General features: G+C 37.3%; 1 protein-coding gene across 1 annotated transcript in view; it reads right to left on the minus strand.

The window, feature by feature from the left end:
- The window catches only part of LOC108345059 (bifunctional aspartokinase/homoserine dehydrogenase 2, chloroplastic), a 53,765-nt gene extending 40,349 nt beyond the window's left edge, over positions 1–13,416 (minus strand). The window contains exons 1-9 of the mRNA XM_017583633.2: positions 13,180–13,416; positions 12,627–12,691; positions 12,172–12,546; positions 11,247–11,335; positions 10,858–11,161; positions 10,632–10,684; positions 10,334–10,548; positions 10,103–10,190; positions 9,904–10,017 (exon numbers count right to left, since the gene is read on the minus strand). Of these exons, the coding sequence (XP_017439122.1) occupies positions 9,904–10,017; positions 10,103–10,190; positions 10,334–10,548; positions 10,632–10,684; positions 10,858–11,161; positions 11,247–11,335; positions 12,172–12,546; positions 12,627–12,691; positions 13,180–13,313 (1,437 nt within the window). The 5' untranslated portion in view covers positions 13,314–13,416. The remainder of the gene's footprint in view (positions 1–9,903; positions 10,018–10,102; positions 10,191–10,333; positions 10,549–10,631; positions 10,685–10,857; positions 11,162–11,246; positions 11,336–12,171; positions 12,547–12,626; positions 12,692–13,179) is intronic.
- Positions 13,417–19,277: the final 5,861 nt, after the last annotated feature.

Genomic DNA, 19,277 nt, shown 5'->3' on the forward strand with positions numbered 1-19,277 from the left:
TTAAAGAAAATACATGTCTCTGTAATGTATAGAAAGAAGAAAATACATGTAAGTATCCCCACCCAAGGAAGCCTCCCTTCCTTCACTGGAAAATATGACCAGTCTATACTCAAAAGAAAATTATCTCCCTTCTCCTCAGCCAACTCGGCTTTATTTATACTCTCTCTCTCCCCCTAACAAACTAACCACCTTTCTCGCCTTTTAATTCCCTCCTCTTTTATTTCTTCTTACATATAAACTTTTAACTTCCTAACATTACCCTCTTCCTCAACATCAACCTTGTCCTCAAGGTTGAAATCCAGAAACTGTTGTTTGATATACTGCTCTTCCTCCCAAGTAGCACCCTCCAATCCACCTTCCTGCCATTGTAATAACACTTGGGGTATCTCCTCCTCTTGTTGTTGTTTGTTTCGTCTCTGGAGTACTTTCACTAGTGTATACACATGTTTAGCAGCCTGCAGCTCTACTGCTAGTGCGCCATCAACATGATGTGCAACGATGGCAATTTCACCTGGGAAACATGGAATACTAGGTGTATTCTCGCTGTTTCTGGTAACTGCAACCTGAATGCTATTGGTCCTACTCGTTTTTCCACCAAGAATGGTCCATAATAACGTGCTGAGAGCTTGGGATGTAGTTTTGTAGGCATAGAAACTTGCCTATGGAGTCTGATTTTAAGGAAGACCCAATCCCCTTCCTTGATCATGGCTTCCTTTCTGTTCTTATTAGCATAATGAGTCATTTGATCCTGGGCCCTTGCGAGATGATACCGCAACTGTTTCAATGCTTTGTCGCGGGTTTGCAGGTGCTGAGCGACTAATTATACTATTGTCTCGCATGTTATGATTGGTGTTGGCCCTCCTGTAACCGTGTTGGGAAATTCTGCTAGCAGTTTAGGTATCTACTCAGACTGGGCAGAGAGAACTAGTTTCCCTTTATAGTGTAACCTCCCGTTCTCCATTGTATATGCAGAATGAGAGTTTGGATCAGCCTTTAATTCCTCTATAGTTTTTTTCAAACTAGCATCCCTTTACACCTCCTCCATCAAATCTTGAAACTCTGGCCAAATCGGTCTGGAGATAATTTGTAGAACTTTTTCTCCCTCCTCCAATTCCTCCCCTTTCCTTGAGAGCCCATCTGCCACCTTATTGGATGCCCCCTTCCTATTTACAATATCAAATTCATATCCAAGCAGTTTAGCCAGACAATTATGCTAGTTTTGGGTAGTAATTCGTTGCTCCAACAAATACCCCAAACTCCTCTGGTCAGTATACACAGCGAATCTTTGGCCCAAAAGGTATGGGCGCTAATGTTGGATGGCTAACACCAAAGCCATCAATTCCTTCTCATAAACCAATTTGGTGAGTGAAGCTTGTAATAAAGCCTTGCTAAAGTAAGCAATCGGTTTTCTGTTCTGAGACAGAACTGCTCCTAAACCAGTGCCGGATGCATCGCATTCTACCTGGAATGTTTGGGAAAAATTAGGTGATGCCAATACTGGAGCAGTGGTTACTACTCTTTTGAGTCTCTGCATGGCTTCTGCCCCTTCTGGAGATCATTCAAACTTCCCCTTTTTAAGTAGGTTTGTGAGAGGTCAAGCAATCTTCCCATAATCTCTGATGAATCTCCTGTAATATCCAGTCAGCCCCAAAAAAACCCTCAACTCCCTGATACTTTTGGGCTCAGGCCATGTTATCACAGCAGAAATCTTCTCCTCATCCATCTCTACTCCTGCCTCTTAGATTTTGTGCCCCAAATATCGTATTTGCTCTCTCCCAAATTCACATTTTTTTTATTAGCAAATAGTTTCTGCTGTACTAGCACCTCCAAAACTTGTTGTAAATGTTGCATATGTTCATCCCAAGACTTACTATATACTAATATATCATCAAAAAATACCAACATGCACCTCCCTAAAAGCGGCCTTAGGATAGAATTCATCATATCTTGGAACGTGGCAAGGGCGTTTGTTAGCCCAAAAGGCATCACAAGAAATTCATAGTGCTCCTGGTGAGTTCTGAAGGTTGTCTTAGGAATGTCTTCTGTTAGGACATGGAGGGTTTATGAGAGGAGAAAGGTGAGGAAGAGTACTTAACTGCTAAATAGTTAAGTGGGGGGAAAAGGGTCTTTATAAAAGGACCTCTTTTATTGTTTTCAGTTAGACAGTTTTGTACTTTGAGTTGTAGACCGGTTCAGACCTGGTGAAGGAGGTTAAGCTCCTGGATTTTCCCAGTTGTATTCTTGATTCTTTGATGTGAATACAGCCGATTCTTTACCATTTCTTGTTGTGAGTGTTACTGAAGTGTGCGAGTGAGGTAGAAAGTTAGGATACTTACCCGGATTCCTAACATCTTCAGTTTTCATCCTGATTTGATGATATCTAGCCTTTAAATCAATATTAGAAAAGTAAGTTGCCCCTTGTAACTCATCCAGCAATTCTTCTATAACCGGTATTGGGTATTTATCCGCCACTATGACCCTATTAAGTTCCCTGTAATCCACACAAAATCTCCAGCTTCCATCTTTCTTTTTCACTAGTATTACTGAACTTGAGTATGGGCTATTGCTGGGATGAATAATGCCCAAACTCAGCATTTCTTCAACTTGTCTCTCTATCTCCGTTTTCATAAGATGTGGGTAGCGATATGGCCTAACATTTATGGGTTTGGTGCCTTCCTTCAATGGTATTTGATGATCTATTTTCCTCTCAGGTGGCAGCCCCTGGGGTTCTCAAAACACCCCTCCAAAGTTTACCAGAATCTGTTTCAGCCCTGCTTCCTCCACTGGTGCCAATCTCTCTGCTTCCCAATCTCCCTCAACCACTTTTGCTTGACTTAAGCTCCAAACTAGAGTCATGGTTTCTATCTCCTTTACTTTTAGGAGAACTTCTGGAGTCACCACTCTTCGCATCAAAGTGGGATCCCCCTTGATCTCCACCTCTTTCCCTTCCTGTTCCGCCTTCATAATCAGTTGTCCCCAGTCCACTTTAATTTCTCCCAGTGAAGCCAACCAAGTGACTCCCAATATCACATCCACACCACCCAACTCAAAGAGATACAGCTTACCTCTGACTTCCAAACCTTCCAACTTCACTGAAACTCCTATACAACACCCCCTGGTCACCTTCTTCTGCCCATCCCTAAGCACACTTTATAAGGGAGTGTATCAATGCTATTCAACCCCAAATCCTCCACCAATTTAGTGGATATAAAGTTGTGACTCGCCCCGTTGTCAATCAATACCAAAACCTTTCTTCCTTGCACCCAACCTTGCAATTTCATTGTATTGGACTGCGTCAACCCTCCTGCAGAGAAAATAGACAGCTCCATGGTTGTTTGTTCCATTTCAATATTTCCTGTCCCTTCTTCTTCATCTTCTTCCGCCAATATCATCACCCTTAGGCTCCTCTCAGCACACCTATGGCCAGGATTGTAAGGGCCTCCACAGTGAAAACAGCGCCCTTCTTCACGCCTCTTAATATACTCGGGATAAAGCAGATTCTTTACGCCCCTTCCTTGGGCGTTCCCTCCTCCACTACTGCCTGCTCTAGAGCTCAAGTTACTGGAAACACCCTATTTCTTCATCCCTTGCCCTCCGACGACATTCACAAACCCCTCCGACGACCCTCGATAGCTTTCCGTCCTCGCGACGGTCCCTGAACTTGAGGAATATCTTCCCCATGTCGCCCCTCCTTTTCCTGTCATTCGGCCACTTCCTCGCAATACAGACCCAGCCTATTCGACATCTCGAGCTCGCTCCATTGCCGTCAAAAGATCGCATAGGTCGTGCGGCCTTACCAGATTTCGCAGTCCCTCCTGCAGCCCAACGAAAAAGTATCCCAATAATTGCTCCTCATTCACTCTCGCTGCCTACGCCACCAAGAATTCAAACACCTAGATGTACTCGTCGACGCTTCGCTTCTGTCGCACGGCGGCTAGTTTCTCATAAACGGTGCCCCTATTCAGTCCACCAAACCTCCGCGTCAGATTGTCAGTAAACATTTTCCAAGTCGGATGCCTGGTCTTCTTTCGCTAGAAAAGGAATCAGTAGCTAGCCCCTCCCTCCATACATATATATACCAGCTTCTTCTTCTCCTTCTCCATCACATTCTCGAGATCGAAGAATTTCTGGGCCTTTGCGATCCAGCCCATGGGATTCGCTCCTTCGAATGTTGGTAGTTCAACGCACTTCATCCAACTACGTTGCACTTCTCCTTTGTCCTCTTCCGCTTCATCCTCCGACCTCTCCGGCGGTTGTCAATCGCATTCGGCATTTACGGAATCGAAACTTCCTTCGGAGCTCCGATCCTGGTTCCTGGAGTGTCGTCTGAAAGCTCGTTGGAATTCGTGAGTCATCGGTCGCATCTTTACCTTCAATTCTTCCACCGTCGACTCAATCGCCATCACTCGTCCCTCCATTCTTCTTCCCTCCGCAACAAATCCGGCATGTCGGACCAAAGCTGTTAGGCTCCTTTACTCAGGGAACCAAGACAAATCACTCTCTTCTCACACAACTCTTAAACAACAAAAGATGAAAGTATATGTATGTATTTTATTAACTCTATAATGTATAGAAAGAAGAAAATACATGTAAGTATCCCCACCCAAGGAAGCCTCCCTTCCTCCACTGGAAAACATGTCAAGTCTATTGTTAGGTTCTTGAGTATGAAACCTAACGATAACAACTCACTCACACAATCACAGCAAGAAAACGATTCGAAAAGAATGAATTATCTGTATTCTCATCAACAGAAGTAGCGTACAATCAGTATCTGGGAGCATAACCTCCCTCCATCTTACGGAAGCCTAACCCCCCTCATAAGGTCCAAGACCTGTCTATACGAAAGAAAATGACTAGTTGCCTTCTAACAGTGAATAGAACTATATTTATATAAGATCTCTCATCCTGCCTTTCCTAACCGCTCTCTCATTTTCCCGCCTTCTATCCTCTTACCTTAGATCCTATCATCTATACTCAAAAGAAAAGTATCTCCCTTCTCCTCAACTAACTCAGCTTTATTTATACTCTCTCTCCCCCCTAACAAACTAACCACCTTTCCTTCCTTTTAATTCCCTCCTCTTTTATTTCTTCTTACATAAACTTTTAACTTCCTAACAACTCCCCCTCAAGCTCATGAATGGATATTTATCCTTGTGAACTTGCATGTGAGATCATGAAATCGTTCAGTGGGAAGACCTTTTGTAAATAGATCTGCTAACTGAAGTCCAGACGGAACGTAAGAAGTAGTGATATGGCCACTATCCAGTTTCTTTTTAATAAATGTCAAGATGCTAATAGCTTACTTGTTATCACAATAAAGGACCATTAGTTCTTGACATGCTACTTTAAGATCATTTAGAATAATTCTCATCCATAACAATTCACACACCCCTTGTGCCATAGCTCGAAATTCAACCTCTGCAATAGAACTTGCAAGAACATTTTGTTTCTTACTTCTCCAAGTCACAAAATTTCCACGCAAGAACATACAATATCCTAAGGCAAACTTCCTATGTATGACAGAACCTACATAATCTACATCAGTATATACACTACCATTTTTAATTTTTCATCTCAAACAATAATCCCCTTCCTCGACTTTTCTTCAAATATTGAAGGATTTTGTTTACAGCTTGTAAATGTCTCTCCCTTGGATCATGCATTCACTGACTAACGATACTCACAACATAGGCTATGTCTAGTCTGATGTGAGCTAAGTAAATAAGCTTCCCGACAAGTCTTTGACATTGGCCTTTATTCACATTAGAACTACCTTTATCACTCCCAATTCTATGGTTTTGCTCTATAGGAACTACAGTGGTCTTGCAAGCAATCATAGTTGGTTCATTGAGAAGATCAATATAATACTTTATTTGGGAGATAAAGATGCCTTTCTTCGAATAAGCTACTTCTATCCCAAGGAAGTACTTCAATTTTCCTAGATGCATAGCCAACAAATATACATTTAATAGCTCTAGGATCTATCTTTCCACGAAATTGACTATGAATGTGGACAAACACAGGACATCCAAACACTTGACTATGAAGACTAGACAGAAAAGGAATCGATGGAAAGAAGGAAGATATGAACTCAATAGGACTTAGACTATCTAGAACTCAAGAGGGTAATTCATTAATAAGATATTTTGCAGTAAGAACAACCTCTCCCCAATAAGATCTAGGGAAATTTATTTGGAAAATAAGTGTTTGTGTCACCTCAAGAAGAAGCCTATTTTTTTCTTTCAACAATGTCATTTTGTTGGGGTGTATGCACACAAGTAAATTCATGAACCACATCATTTTCGAGAAGGAATTTGAACATATCATGATTTACATATTCCCTCCCATTATCAAAATGTAAGCGTTTAATTTAGTTCCCAAAGTGTGTTTTACCATATGAAAGAATTTGACAAATAAGGTAAAAACTTGAGTTTTTTCTTTCATGAGGAAAATTTATGTAAAACGAGTAACCGATAGATTTCTTGGAACAAGAAATCCAAAACACACACAAGGCAACACCAAACACAGAAAACTGAAACAGCCTTGTATTATTATTCTTGTAGACAAAGAATACAAGTTGAACACTTCCAAGGGAGCCTTCTCCCTTCACACAGGAATACTATGGTCCTATCACTAAGACACAATCAAAACAACATGCTTGCCGCAGACATCCCTTTCCCCTTTTAAAGACTACCCCTACTCTGAATAGACAACCAACCTGAAAAGACAATCAACTTGCTTCCTAACAGCCTAACAAACCTCCCAGCTATTATGTTTTATTTTTAACTCCTTTCCTCCTTTCATAAACCCTCTAAATCCTATCAAGTACAATCATCAATAAATGTGACAAACCATTTAGCACTAGAAATACTATAGTTTCATGTAGGCCCCCAAATGTCAGAATGAACTAAATCAAATGGATGGATACTCTTTGTGTTACTAGGAGGATATGTGGCACGATGATGTTTTGCAAGTTGACATACATCACATTTAAATGACCCAACAGTCTCTTTGGACAATAAGGAAGGGAACATGAACTTTACAACAGGAAAGGAGGAATGTCCTAGACGACGATGAAGAAGCCAAATTTGAGAGGACTCAAAAGTAGTACAAGATTGGAGACAAGAGGTACTTGTTTGTGTTCTAATACTATCTTTAGTTCCCAAGTTGTTAAAACAATACAACCTTCCCTATTCCTTAACAGTTCCAATCGTCCTCCACGTGGCAAGAACCTAAAAAACACAATGAGTAGGAAAGAAGGTTATAGAACACTTTAGGTCATGGGTAAGTTTTTTAACAGAAATAAGATTATTGGAAAGGTTTGGAACATAAAGAACATCTTTAAGGTTGAGGGATGGCAAAAGGGAAACATTACCACATCCAATTATTGGGATATGAGTCCCACTGGCAACAGTAATGTGGTTACTAGAAAGAGAAACATATGATGTTAAAAGAGATGAATGAGGGGTCATATGGTCTATGGCATCAAAGTCAAGAACCCAAGAGTCCTTACATAAAGTTTTAGAAAAATTAAAAGATGAATTGAAGTTCTTACCAGTCATAGCTAGACAGCAAGTGCCAGAAGGTGACTTACTAGTAGACTCCATGAGAGATTTCAAACATTCAATTTCAGCATGTAATGCATGTATCTTTGAAGTTAGATGTTCAACAATGTTCGGTGGAGCTTCCATGCATAAGTAAATAATAAGATTCCTTAGCCACCTCTTAATTAAAAGAGAACAATAAGACAAAAATTGGTTATGAATGAGGCTATAGGCGGCGACAAAGACAATTCTGATGATGGCAATGGCAGAATCTCCAACAAAAAAAAAAAAAAGCATAGCAACGACTCCGGCAACAATTCCGACGAAGTTCCGACGAAGGTCCAATGAAAGGTCCAACAATAGCTCTAGCGAAAAGCAAAAGAAAGAACCAAAAGTTGGGTGAACTTCAAGCAAACCTAATATTTAAAGAAAATGGGTGCACTTCAAGAAACCCTAAAAGGAACCGTAAAAAAGACTGTAAAGAAGAAATGCGAAAGCAGGGCTCCTAAGATCGAGAGCTCTAATACCAACTTGAAAGAATTAATTTGAAAGAAAGAACATTTTATTCAATTGATTCATTTGAAACTTTACATTAACTTTTATATATAGAGAGAACTCAAACCCTAAAGTAATAATTACATGAGATCTCTAGAACCTTGTAACAACTTCTAGTAATACATTTAATATCCTACCAACAACTTTTAGTATTGCATTTAATATCCAACTAACCACACCCTAGTTAATAATAGAACTCAGAGAAAGGACTCAGAAAAGTATAACTATATATGTATAATGTTGAAATGAATGAAAAGTTTAAGGGAACCTGAAATGATTCTAACTAACTGACAATTAGTAGTAACTAGAGTTGAACAATGTGCAAACCTAAGTCATTGGAAAAGAGATGCGTTGGCATCAAGCATAGTTACCTTGGTTAAGAGGCTGTGAACATACTTGCTTTGAGTGAGTAGTAGAGTGCCATCAGATTGTTGGTGAACTTCAATGCTAAAGATGCAATCAAGAGTACCTAATTGATTGAAATTGAACACAAAATCTAGTTGTTGATTGATTGAGGTAACAATAAAATGTGGAGAGCTCATAATTGTTTGGTAGCTGCCCACATAAAAGGTTGGTTGTCGTATTCTAGATAGCTAAACCTAGATTCAATGTACAAATGCAGTGAACATATTCCTTGATCTCTCCTCTTTCCCTGAATCCTCTCTATCTTCTTTTGTTTTTTGATTTCTTTGATTTCCCTGAATCTCTTTGATTTTTGTCACTATTATATCCTATATCAGTTGGTATATTACAATGCTGGTGTGTTCTGTACACACATGAGTATTCTTATTTACAATGAAGAATAGATACACTAATAAGGAATAAAATCAAAATTTAATAATGGGAAATATTTGATAAGATACTTCCTTATCAAATCATATCATATCATATCTGTTTATTTAGTGTAATATTTAAATTTCATCTCTAATATCATCAAATTACATCTCTTACATTGCCCCTTAAGTTGAAGCATATGTATCATACGATTAAGAGAATCTTGTCAGCCAGTCGATTGTTGGAGTGGATAAAGTAAATAGTGAAAAAAGAAAGCTTTAGTGTTCCCGGAAGCTAGAGTATATGTATCATATCAGTCAAGCTTGTTACAAACATTGAATGGTAAGATAGCTGTCGAAGAGCAAAAAGTACTTGGAGATAGTTGAAGTTGCTTGCAAGAAAAAAGTACTCAAAAGGGGTATGTACAGTCAAGAAGTGGACTTTAAGTCTAACTCAACCCCACAAAACAAGCTTATAAGATGAGGTTTACACCTACCTATATATTTTAATTGGCCTTATCTCTAGTCGATGTGGGACTTTAAACACACTCCCTTTCACGCTGAGGTATATACATCTGGAGCGTGAGACTAGACATTAATGGGTGGTCCGATAGCATCCCGATAACGGGTGGAACAATATGTCCAACAAACAACAAATATCGCTAAGATAGGCTCAACCCCACAAAATCGACTTGTAAGGTGAGGTTTGCACCCACCTATATACTTTAAATTGGCCTTATCTATAATCGATGTAAGACTTTCAGCATGTACCTTGTATATTTTAGCCATAGCATGCGGATATAAAAACACTTACACAACAATGAAAACAAATCATATACAAAAGAAAATGACACTTCAGTCTTTATCCTCTTAAACAAATTAAGAAAATAGCACTCAAATGTGGACATGTCATTTCAAAATCTACAAAATGTAAAATGAGAAATCTTCAGTCCGACATCACTCAAGTGAAGTGAGTGAGGTCAGTTGAACAGAAACATGCATTTTTATATTAAAAGAGTTGGATCTAGCACCTGAGAAAGACGCCCGTTATCCAAAGCTTGTCGAAATCTTGATTGCAATGCCTCGGCAACAGCTTTTACTTCTTTCTCAGGAACAGCAAAGCAAACGGAATGCTCACTACTAGCCTACACAATTACTGTTAATGATGAATGCAATTTCTTATATACAATGACGATAACGAGACCAGTTGCATAGAAGTTATAAGTGCACCTGAGATATCATTATAACATTAGCTCCAACATCTTTTACTGCACCAAAAATAGCACTGGCTGTACCTGGAACACCAGCCATTCCAGTTCTGCAAAAAATGCATTAGAGAAAAACTCATAGCAATCTATGACTGGTTACATAAAACCTTAAATTAATAAGAAACAATTAAGCAGCGAAAACTGCCAACTATTATTGATCATGTAATACAACTGCAATTAATAAATAACTCACCCCTCGACATTTACGAGTGCCAAGTTGTCTATGGTTGCAAATCCTTTGACATAATTTTGCAGGTTCTGCCCATCTTCATTGTCATTAACAGAAGGGTGGCAGATCTTTGTTCCAGGAGCAGAAAGGTTGAAAATGTTCCTTATCATAATGGGTATACCATATCTCATCACAGGAATAATTGTGCGGGGATGCAAGACATTTGCACCAAAATAAGACTGTACAACAGACATATTCAAAGTTAATCTCCTTAACTTTTATGAGTCAAAGAAGCACTAAGCCTCTACAGTTTTCAACTAACCATTTCCCATGCCTCTTGATAAGACAATGTCTTCAAAATCACAGCCTCGCTAACTGCAGAAGATGTCATGGTTTATATTTTAGTCAAAAACATTATGTTCTAGCACTCAAATAATAAGACAAAAGCATCTTCAACATGTCAGCTAGAACTCCATCTGGTAACTATAAATCAATTCACAATGCATTTAATCCTCAACTCATACACAAAAGTAAGAAGCATCACAAACCTTTTCTAGGATCAGCACTATACACACCATCCACATCTGTCCAAATTGTGACTTGACGAGCCCTAAATAGAGCACCCATAATTGCTGCTGAGAAGTCACTTCCATCTCTCTTCAATGTGGTAGGAATGTTTTGAGGTGTGCTTGCAATGAATCCAGTTGCAATGATTACCTTACATGGATTCAAAGAGTACCATTTTTCAAGTCTTTGCTCAGACTCCAAATAGTCAGGATCAACTTGATTAGAACCAGAAGGATTTACAATAATGACATCCCTTGTATCCATCCATTTGCAATCGATCCCTTTCTATAGAACCATAAGACAAGCAAGTTGCAATAAGCTAAATTTGGATAAAGGGGATAAGCATATCTTTCTAATTACAACATCATACCTTTCTAATAACTAGAGACAACATCTGAGCAGACCATAATTCCCCATGTCCCACAACAAAATCTGTAAAGGACTCTGTTGCATGACCAGCTGCAAGATAATAAGAATGTTAAGCCGAAAATGCAGCTCCTCAGCTCAAATTCATTTAAGTAATGATGACACTTTTTCAACAATGAATGGAAAACTAAAAACATTCATTGTGGAAAAGGTGTTTAAAGAGATATCACACTACAAAATTATGTGAAAGGTGAAAGAGCATAAATAAAAGAAATTATTAGATTTGAGAATAGTTAATTTCGATTTATGCCAAGAAGATGTTTATTTACCTGAAAAAGAAAAAAGCATATCATGAGCGCAAAGAAGTGAAATGTTGACATGTATAATGGGGTAACTACTAGTGTGGAAAATACTAGAAACAAGGACTTCTCCATTTGGATAGACACGGCATACATCAAAGGCCATCCTTCAATCCTTGGTAATCTAGTCTTGAACAACAACAAGAAGACAATGTTTTTACTAAGGAATGAAGAAGAGTTTAAACCTAATCTTGACACAAACATTGTAATCCAGCAAATATGACTTGACTAGGAGCAAAAGGATATATGCATTGCAATTTTAAAGGGAGGCCAAAAGTAAGTGAAGAAAATTTTTAAAAGAATTTTCATGGTGAATAATATCCTTGAGAATTTGATTTGTTATTACATCTAATGTCATCATATGATTCTTTAACCAACTTCACCAAATGTGACAAGGCTAATATTGTCATGGTGGCGGTGATGATATTAAGAACTTTTTTATCAATATCCATTGACACAACTGAAAAAAGAAAATGAAAGAAACAAATAAACACCAAAAATTAATACAAATTTAGTGCCACATATACAGATGGAAAAGGCTATTAAAGAGCGAGAGTTTATGACAATAACCTATGTATATTGCACGAAGCATCGCCTTCAGGTTACTAATATCATTGTGCAACTTAGACAAGAAACTAGCAAGACTATCTCCCTCAAGAATGTCATGTGCAGTTGCACTATGCTTCTCCAAAACAGCATCCAATGAAGATATATAAGACTCGTCGCGTGATTGAGCCTTTTGGATAAGGGCATACATCATATCTGTCACCTTCGACATAGCAGAGACAATCACTAATTTTCTCTCAGAATCATCTTTAAGAATTATTTCTGCAACATTCTTTATCCTTTGTGAGGTTCCCACACAGGTTCCACCAAATTTGTGCACAGACCAAGTTTCTCCTTTGGGAGGTAGCTTTTCCTCCAAAGACACATTTGATGTAACATCTGCTAGGGAAAAAAATAAAAAACATTTGCAAATGCCTGTTTCAAAACAAAAAGGACAGTTCTATCATAAAAATTTCAACCAGTAAACGAAGCGCATATCACGGTGTCTGTTGTTTTTCTTCCCCGTGGTAAAGTAAGATCCTTCCTGGTAGATAAACCATGTCAGTACATAACAAAACATAAAAATCCAACTAATACCATGAAGAAATATCACTCAAAAGATTGCATACTCCCACAATTCAAAGAATAATATATGCTCAGCATAGGATAAAAAACAAAAAGACGTATGTAGAACAACCAAGCATTTAACATATTATTGAGCAGGGTAACTTGTTAATTTCCTCTTGATATTCACACTGCAGAAGTATAACCTTAAATTATCAATTCAACTAATAAGCTTATTATCAATCACATCATACTCTCTCTTCTCTAATTCTTTCATTTTCAGATAAATAAAAAAACTATTAAAAACAGCAAAGTCGCATCATACAATTCTGGAATGCTCATGTTGAACAGCATAAAAACTAGGTGGGTGTTTCCACCATTGGAATAATTTTATGCAACATCAAGTGTGAAAACAATAAGAGGAAACTGAGTTGATTCGATAAACCTAGTCGTTGAAAAGGAACATACAGAAGGAAATGGGAAGAGCGCGAGAGGAAGAAGGGGCGGCATTGAGATTGGAAAAGCCTATGGCGATGGTAGAGCGATAACTGAGTAGGCGAAATGCTGGAGAAGTTAGCTACGGCGGCAGAAAAGGATGCCATGGGTGGCTGCAGAGTGAAAATTATAAACTCTAACGACCTGCTTCCTTTTAGGGATGCAATCAGAGACCGGAACGAGTTTCCCCTGTGGCTATTTACACTTTGTGTAATAAGTTGAGGTAAAAATATTTCTATTTGTCATTTAGTCTCTCACATCACAATCATTAACCTATGCCTTATAGAAAAAATTTTAATAACAAAAACATTATTTAAACTAGCTGAAAAATTATTTTATAAAAGTATTACTTTCACAAGCTTTTATAAAACTGTACTATTTTAATGCAATATAAATGTATTATGTAATGTAAAGTTTATACTTTCTAAATTTTATAAAATCTAGATCAAGTTTTATTGTAAAAATCATATGATCGATTTATAAATATTATTAAATTTTTCTAACTTTTATGATTTACATATTTATATAATTTTGCAAATGTACAATTTTAATATTTAACTTTCTCATTTAAGTATACAATTTATAAATTTTATTATATAAATTAATGTATTGACTTATATAATTTTTATTTATATTTTAATTAATGAAATAAATTTATTATAATCTATTATATCATTATAAATCTATAATATATATATATATATATATATAATTTTAATTTTATCATTTATGTAAAAAAATTAATTATACAACTTATAAATTAATAGTTTAATTAATATATAAATCATAAGGTTAATCACATTTTCACCTTTGCTTTGTTTGATATATTACTTTTTATGCGAACAGATCTTTACAACAATTATTAATGTTCTTATCTTGATATTTTTACAATATTAATGTTTTCATGTGGGGATTGAGCACGAACTTGCAGGTGGGATGATTTTAGTGGTGGATTGATTGTTTTTTTTTTCTCTACCTCGTTCTTGTTGAGAGTAGAGAGATAGAAGACTTTTTGATGCTTAAATTAGTAAAAGCGTTAAGATCTTCATAAATATTATAGAAGACTTTTTGGTGCTCAAATTAGTAAAAGTGTTAAGATCTTTATAAATATCATGTGTATCAATGTTTATGAGAGAGTGAGAGAGTGAGCATTCCTAGGAAAATATTAGTTATATTTATAGGATTAATATGGGTCATGGGACTATGTTTCTATTGGATTAATACTTACTTGAGAAGTATAATAATAGTATATTAAATAGTAACAAAATAATAAATAATAACTAACACACCAAACTATCGAGATTTAGTTATAATATATGAATATGGTTCAAATAAGTGTAGGTTTCGGCTACTCCAAAATAAGGAGGCTTAAAGGGTCTTATTGGACCATACTCTTTAATGTGTCTATTGGGTCAAGTAAGAATATGTTATGAGATGAATATGTTGTTGGGGTCAACGATGAACGGATGATGTTTATGTTATGAGATGAATATGTTGTTGGGGTTAGATTTCACCAAGTTTACTCTCAGGTATATAAGAATTCTTCTTCTTTCATTAAAGTCAACATCACTCACTAAATTACTCAAAATCTGATCCCTCGGTGAACAAAGTCTATCCTTAATTACTAGTTCATACGATTCCTAGCATCCCTAATAATTAATTCTTAAGCTCAAGAGCTTAAGACGACCAAGACTCATACCCCCATCCCTGAGAAATACTGCTCTTGGGAATAATTCTACAAGAACCTGAATTGTAAGGAACATCTTGGCACTCATGCAATTCATACATCACGCTATGATTGAGTTAAACAAAGCAAGCATTGATCACTGAAGAATTACCCTAACAGTTAATGAAAGAAGCATATGTTATTAAGAATCAGTTCAAATACATGAGAGTTCACAAGGTTACATCATCCCCCAACAACAAATAGAAGTTAGTTCCTCATTGTCATGGTGAAACTAGATGTACAATGGAGAAGAATGAGATAGAAAAACCCTAAAAGTTGAAGATAGAGGCTCCCGCATCCACATCCACCTTTAGAGAGTGGAAGAGTGTGTTGCTGCGCCTCCTCTGCCAAAGATACAAAACCTAGGGCGTCTGGGTCCTTTAAATAGAGCGGAATCAAAACAGAAACAAAGCCCAGGCCCATCACGCTGGCGCTTAGTGGCCCACATAGGGCGCCCGGGCGTGTTGTGATACTAAAACTGGCGCTCAACTTCACTCGGAGGGCAAGCAGGCGTGGTTCTTCAGGAAAAGTGGCGCTCAATGCCCTAAAAAAAGGCACCCAGGCGGTGTGTGGTAGGCTTTGGCATTGAGGGCTCCAAAAAGGGCGCTCAAGCTTCGAGCGTTCCTACTTTTTGGTGCTGTTTCAGATCTTTCTGAGCTCCATCTCCTTGGCACTTCAGCTCTGCTTCCATATTATCTCATTTCCTACCAAAATAAGGGAATTTAGTCATAAAATCATCAAGTTCACCCTTAACTCTCTTATTCACACAACTTAACAGAAAAACATGATTTCAAGCAAGTTTCTAAGTAGAAAAGGGTGCATTTAGTATCAAAATCACATCACAGATAACAGTTTTTTCAACCGTTATCACAACCCCAAACTTAGAACTTTTTTTGTGCTCAAGCAAAACAAAATGTAACTCAGCTTCTCTCAACAATTACTACAATGACTCAACATATTTCAAAACTTTTTCTTCCATGACAAGTAATCACTTTTATCAGCTCATCATAAAGATGTCAATCAAGATGTACAAATGCCTTAATTCAATCAAACTCAATGTGATGCTCATGTACTTACACAGATGCTATCCTTAAGAATGATCAATCAACCAAGCAAAGATGAAATCATGAATTTAAAGAACTACTCCTCACCAAGGAAAATGTTTCACTCAAGCACTCAAAAGTGTATCACTCAAGCACTCAAAAGTGTATCACTTAGACTCAAAGGTGTATACTGATGTGTTGGTGTCTCTTTCACTCTACTATCACAATGTTACACAATTTAACTTTACCTTTCATTTAACCACAATCCATCATACTCACAAGCAAGTTTTCATCACAAGGTTTTTTCTCGGCTTCTAGCTTGGCTAGGCTAAGAAGAAAATTGGTTTTTCTGGAAAAAAAAATCCTTGAGTTAAGAGAGAAATCTATGATTTCATCATTCAAACACAACCTCTCTTTCCCAGAACCATCTTCACTTATTCCCAACTTTCCCTTTCATTGAGCTTTTCTTTTCTTTCTTTTCATTTTTCCTTTCTTTTGGTTTTGCTTTTCATTTGCTCATTGCTTAGCTCAATGCTTTTTCTTTTGATCTCTTTTCTCAAATTTCCCAGCAACCCCAAACTTGAACCTTAATCATACCCCATGTTGATGGATTGGCAAGTGTACCAAATCACACAAGTAATATAAAATGGTAAAACCAATTATCGTATCCAAGAGGACTCTCGGCACTAAACAGTCGTGTGATGAATTAATTAATTAAGACTTAAAATAAACGAGATCATTGGTTTGAGATGCAAAAACATAAAATAAAATATGAATGCGAATTGATCAATAGTAGAGTAACACAGAGATGAACGAATGTTGTTTAATATGAGATGAATATGTTGTTGGGGTTAGATTTCACCAAGTTCCCTCTCATGTATATAAGAATTCCTCTTTATGCATTAATGTTAACGTTGATGAACAAATCTTCGATCCCCAAAAATGGAGTCAAAAACTTGTTAACCCTCGGCAAGTGTAACCAAATCGTATCAAGTAATAAACCTGGTAAGACCAAGTATCGTTCTCCCAAAGGACTCACGGCCTAGACAGTTATGTGATTTATTGATGAATTAAGACTTGTGAACAAATTGTTGTAAGTTTCAAATGCAATAGACTAAAAAGTAAATATGTAAGCATGTGATGATCAATGGTCAAGAAGAAACAAAACACGTGAATTGAAATATATGGATGAATATGTTGTTAGGGTTTATCAATTTCATCCTATCCACTCTCTTGTATTTAGGAATTCATCATTTTTTTCATTAATGTTAATGCCACTTTCTAAATTACTTAAAACCCGATGTCTCGGCGAAGAAAGCCTAATCATAATCACTAGTTTACAATGTCTTGTCTCCCTAGCAATTAATCATGCATTATAGTGAACAAAAGCTTAAAGGTAACCAACTATCATACTCCTATGTCTAGGTTTTTAATATACTATTGGAAGAATTCCCCAGATCATGATTTGTAAGATATCTCTCAATAACAATCCTAGGGAGAGAAGAGGAGAGCTGTCACATCCCTAAATCGTCCAACCTTAGGAGTACGAAATCTCCTGATACTTACAAATCATAAGATTTATGTCATACATGAATAAAATATCACAAGCATTTGAGCAAAGAAGAATATCTCTAACAATTAATGAAAGAAAGCATGTATCATAAAAATGATCTTGAAGAACAAATTCCATACAAGAGAGTTTCTAAGGATTTACATTGATTCCCCAACAACAAAATAAGTTTAGTTCTCCATCGTCATGGAAGCACTAGATGAACAATGGAATGAAAGAATGGAAGAGATAGAAAAACCCGAGAAAGAGAAGAGGAGAGCCGTCACCATCTCCAATTCTACCCCTAAGAGGTGAAAAGTGTGTTTCTGCTTCGTTCCAGCCAAAGATACAAACCCTAGAACATCCTAAAGCTTATATAATATTCTAAAAATTACAGAAAAGTAGGCCCAAGCCTAGAAAAGTGCCGCTCGGTAGTAAATACCGCTCAGCGGTAATAGCGCGTGACACTTCTTCCCCTCAGCGCCAGTTTTCCTCTCAGCGGTGCCAACGGGTACTGAAAAGTGCTGCTCAGCGGTAATTGGCGCTGAGCAGTACTTGCTGATTCTCTTCTTTTTCACTTTTTGTGTCCTTTTCTGATTCCAGCTCTATCCCTTTTCACTTCTTTCATCAATTTCATCTAATAACCTGCAAAAAAAAAGGAATTCAAGCATAAAACCTGTCCAACTCTATTATTTCCAATAATTCAACACAATCATGAATTCAAGCTAATTTCTAAGTCATAAAGGTTGTAATTGAAGTCAATTTTAAGTATAAAAATAACAGTTTTTCAACTGTTATCAAACGCCACTCACTAAAGTACTTAGAACCCAATCCCTTGGCGCAATAAGCTTGCCTTAATTCCTAGGTCGTGCAATTCCTAGCGTTCTTAGAAAATTAAGTCTGAAGATCAAGAGCTTAAGACGACCAAATACTCATACCCTCATCCTTAAGAAATATTACCCTTGGGAGAATTCAACATGAACCTGAATTGTAAGGAACTTCCCGATACTCATGCAATTCAAAATCATGCAACTAAATGAGTTAAATAGAGCAAGCATTAAAACAGATGAATTCCCTAACAATTAATGAATAAAGCATATATGATTAAGAATCAATTCAAATACATGAGAGTTCACAAAGTTACATCATTACCCAACAACAAATAGAGTTTAGTTCCCCATAGACATGGAGAAACGAGATGTACAATGGAAAAACATGAGATAGTAAAACCGTAAGAGTAGAAGAGGAAGTTGCCGCCTCCAGATACGCCTTCACAGAGTAAAAAAGTGTGTTGTTGTCCTGCTCTAGCAAGAAATATCAAACCTAGAGCGTCGGGATCCTTTAAATAGGGTCGAAAAAGAGTAGAACCAGGGCCCGGTCCAAAACAGTCAAAATAGAGCAAAAACTGGGCCTAATCCATGACGCACGTCGCCCGGGCGCCCCTTTTTGGGTGCCCGGGCGGTGGGCGTCGATTTCTGGCCACCCAAGCCTCCACTGGCCGCCCAAGCTTCGCGATTGACTTTTTTGGTTGACTTTTCTACACTATGGTTGACTTTTCTACAGTCTGGTTGACTTTTATGCATTTCAACTATTTGGTACTTTAACTCTTCCTTCAAATCATTCTCATAGCCTACAAAATAGAGGGAATTTGGTGATAAAATCATCAAGTATAACCTCAACTCTCTTATTCACAAAACTAAAGCAAAAACATGAGTCAAAGTAGGATTCTAAGTCAAAAAAGGGTGCATTTAGT

Source organism: Vigna angularis, chromosome 1 (assembly GCF_016808095.1).
Source record: "Vigna angularis cultivar LongXiaoDou No.4 chromosome 1, ASM1680809v1, whole genome shotgun sequence".
Taxonomy (NCBI): Eukaryota; Viridiplantae; Streptophyta; class Magnoliopsida; order Fabales; family Fabaceae; genus Vigna; species Vigna angularis.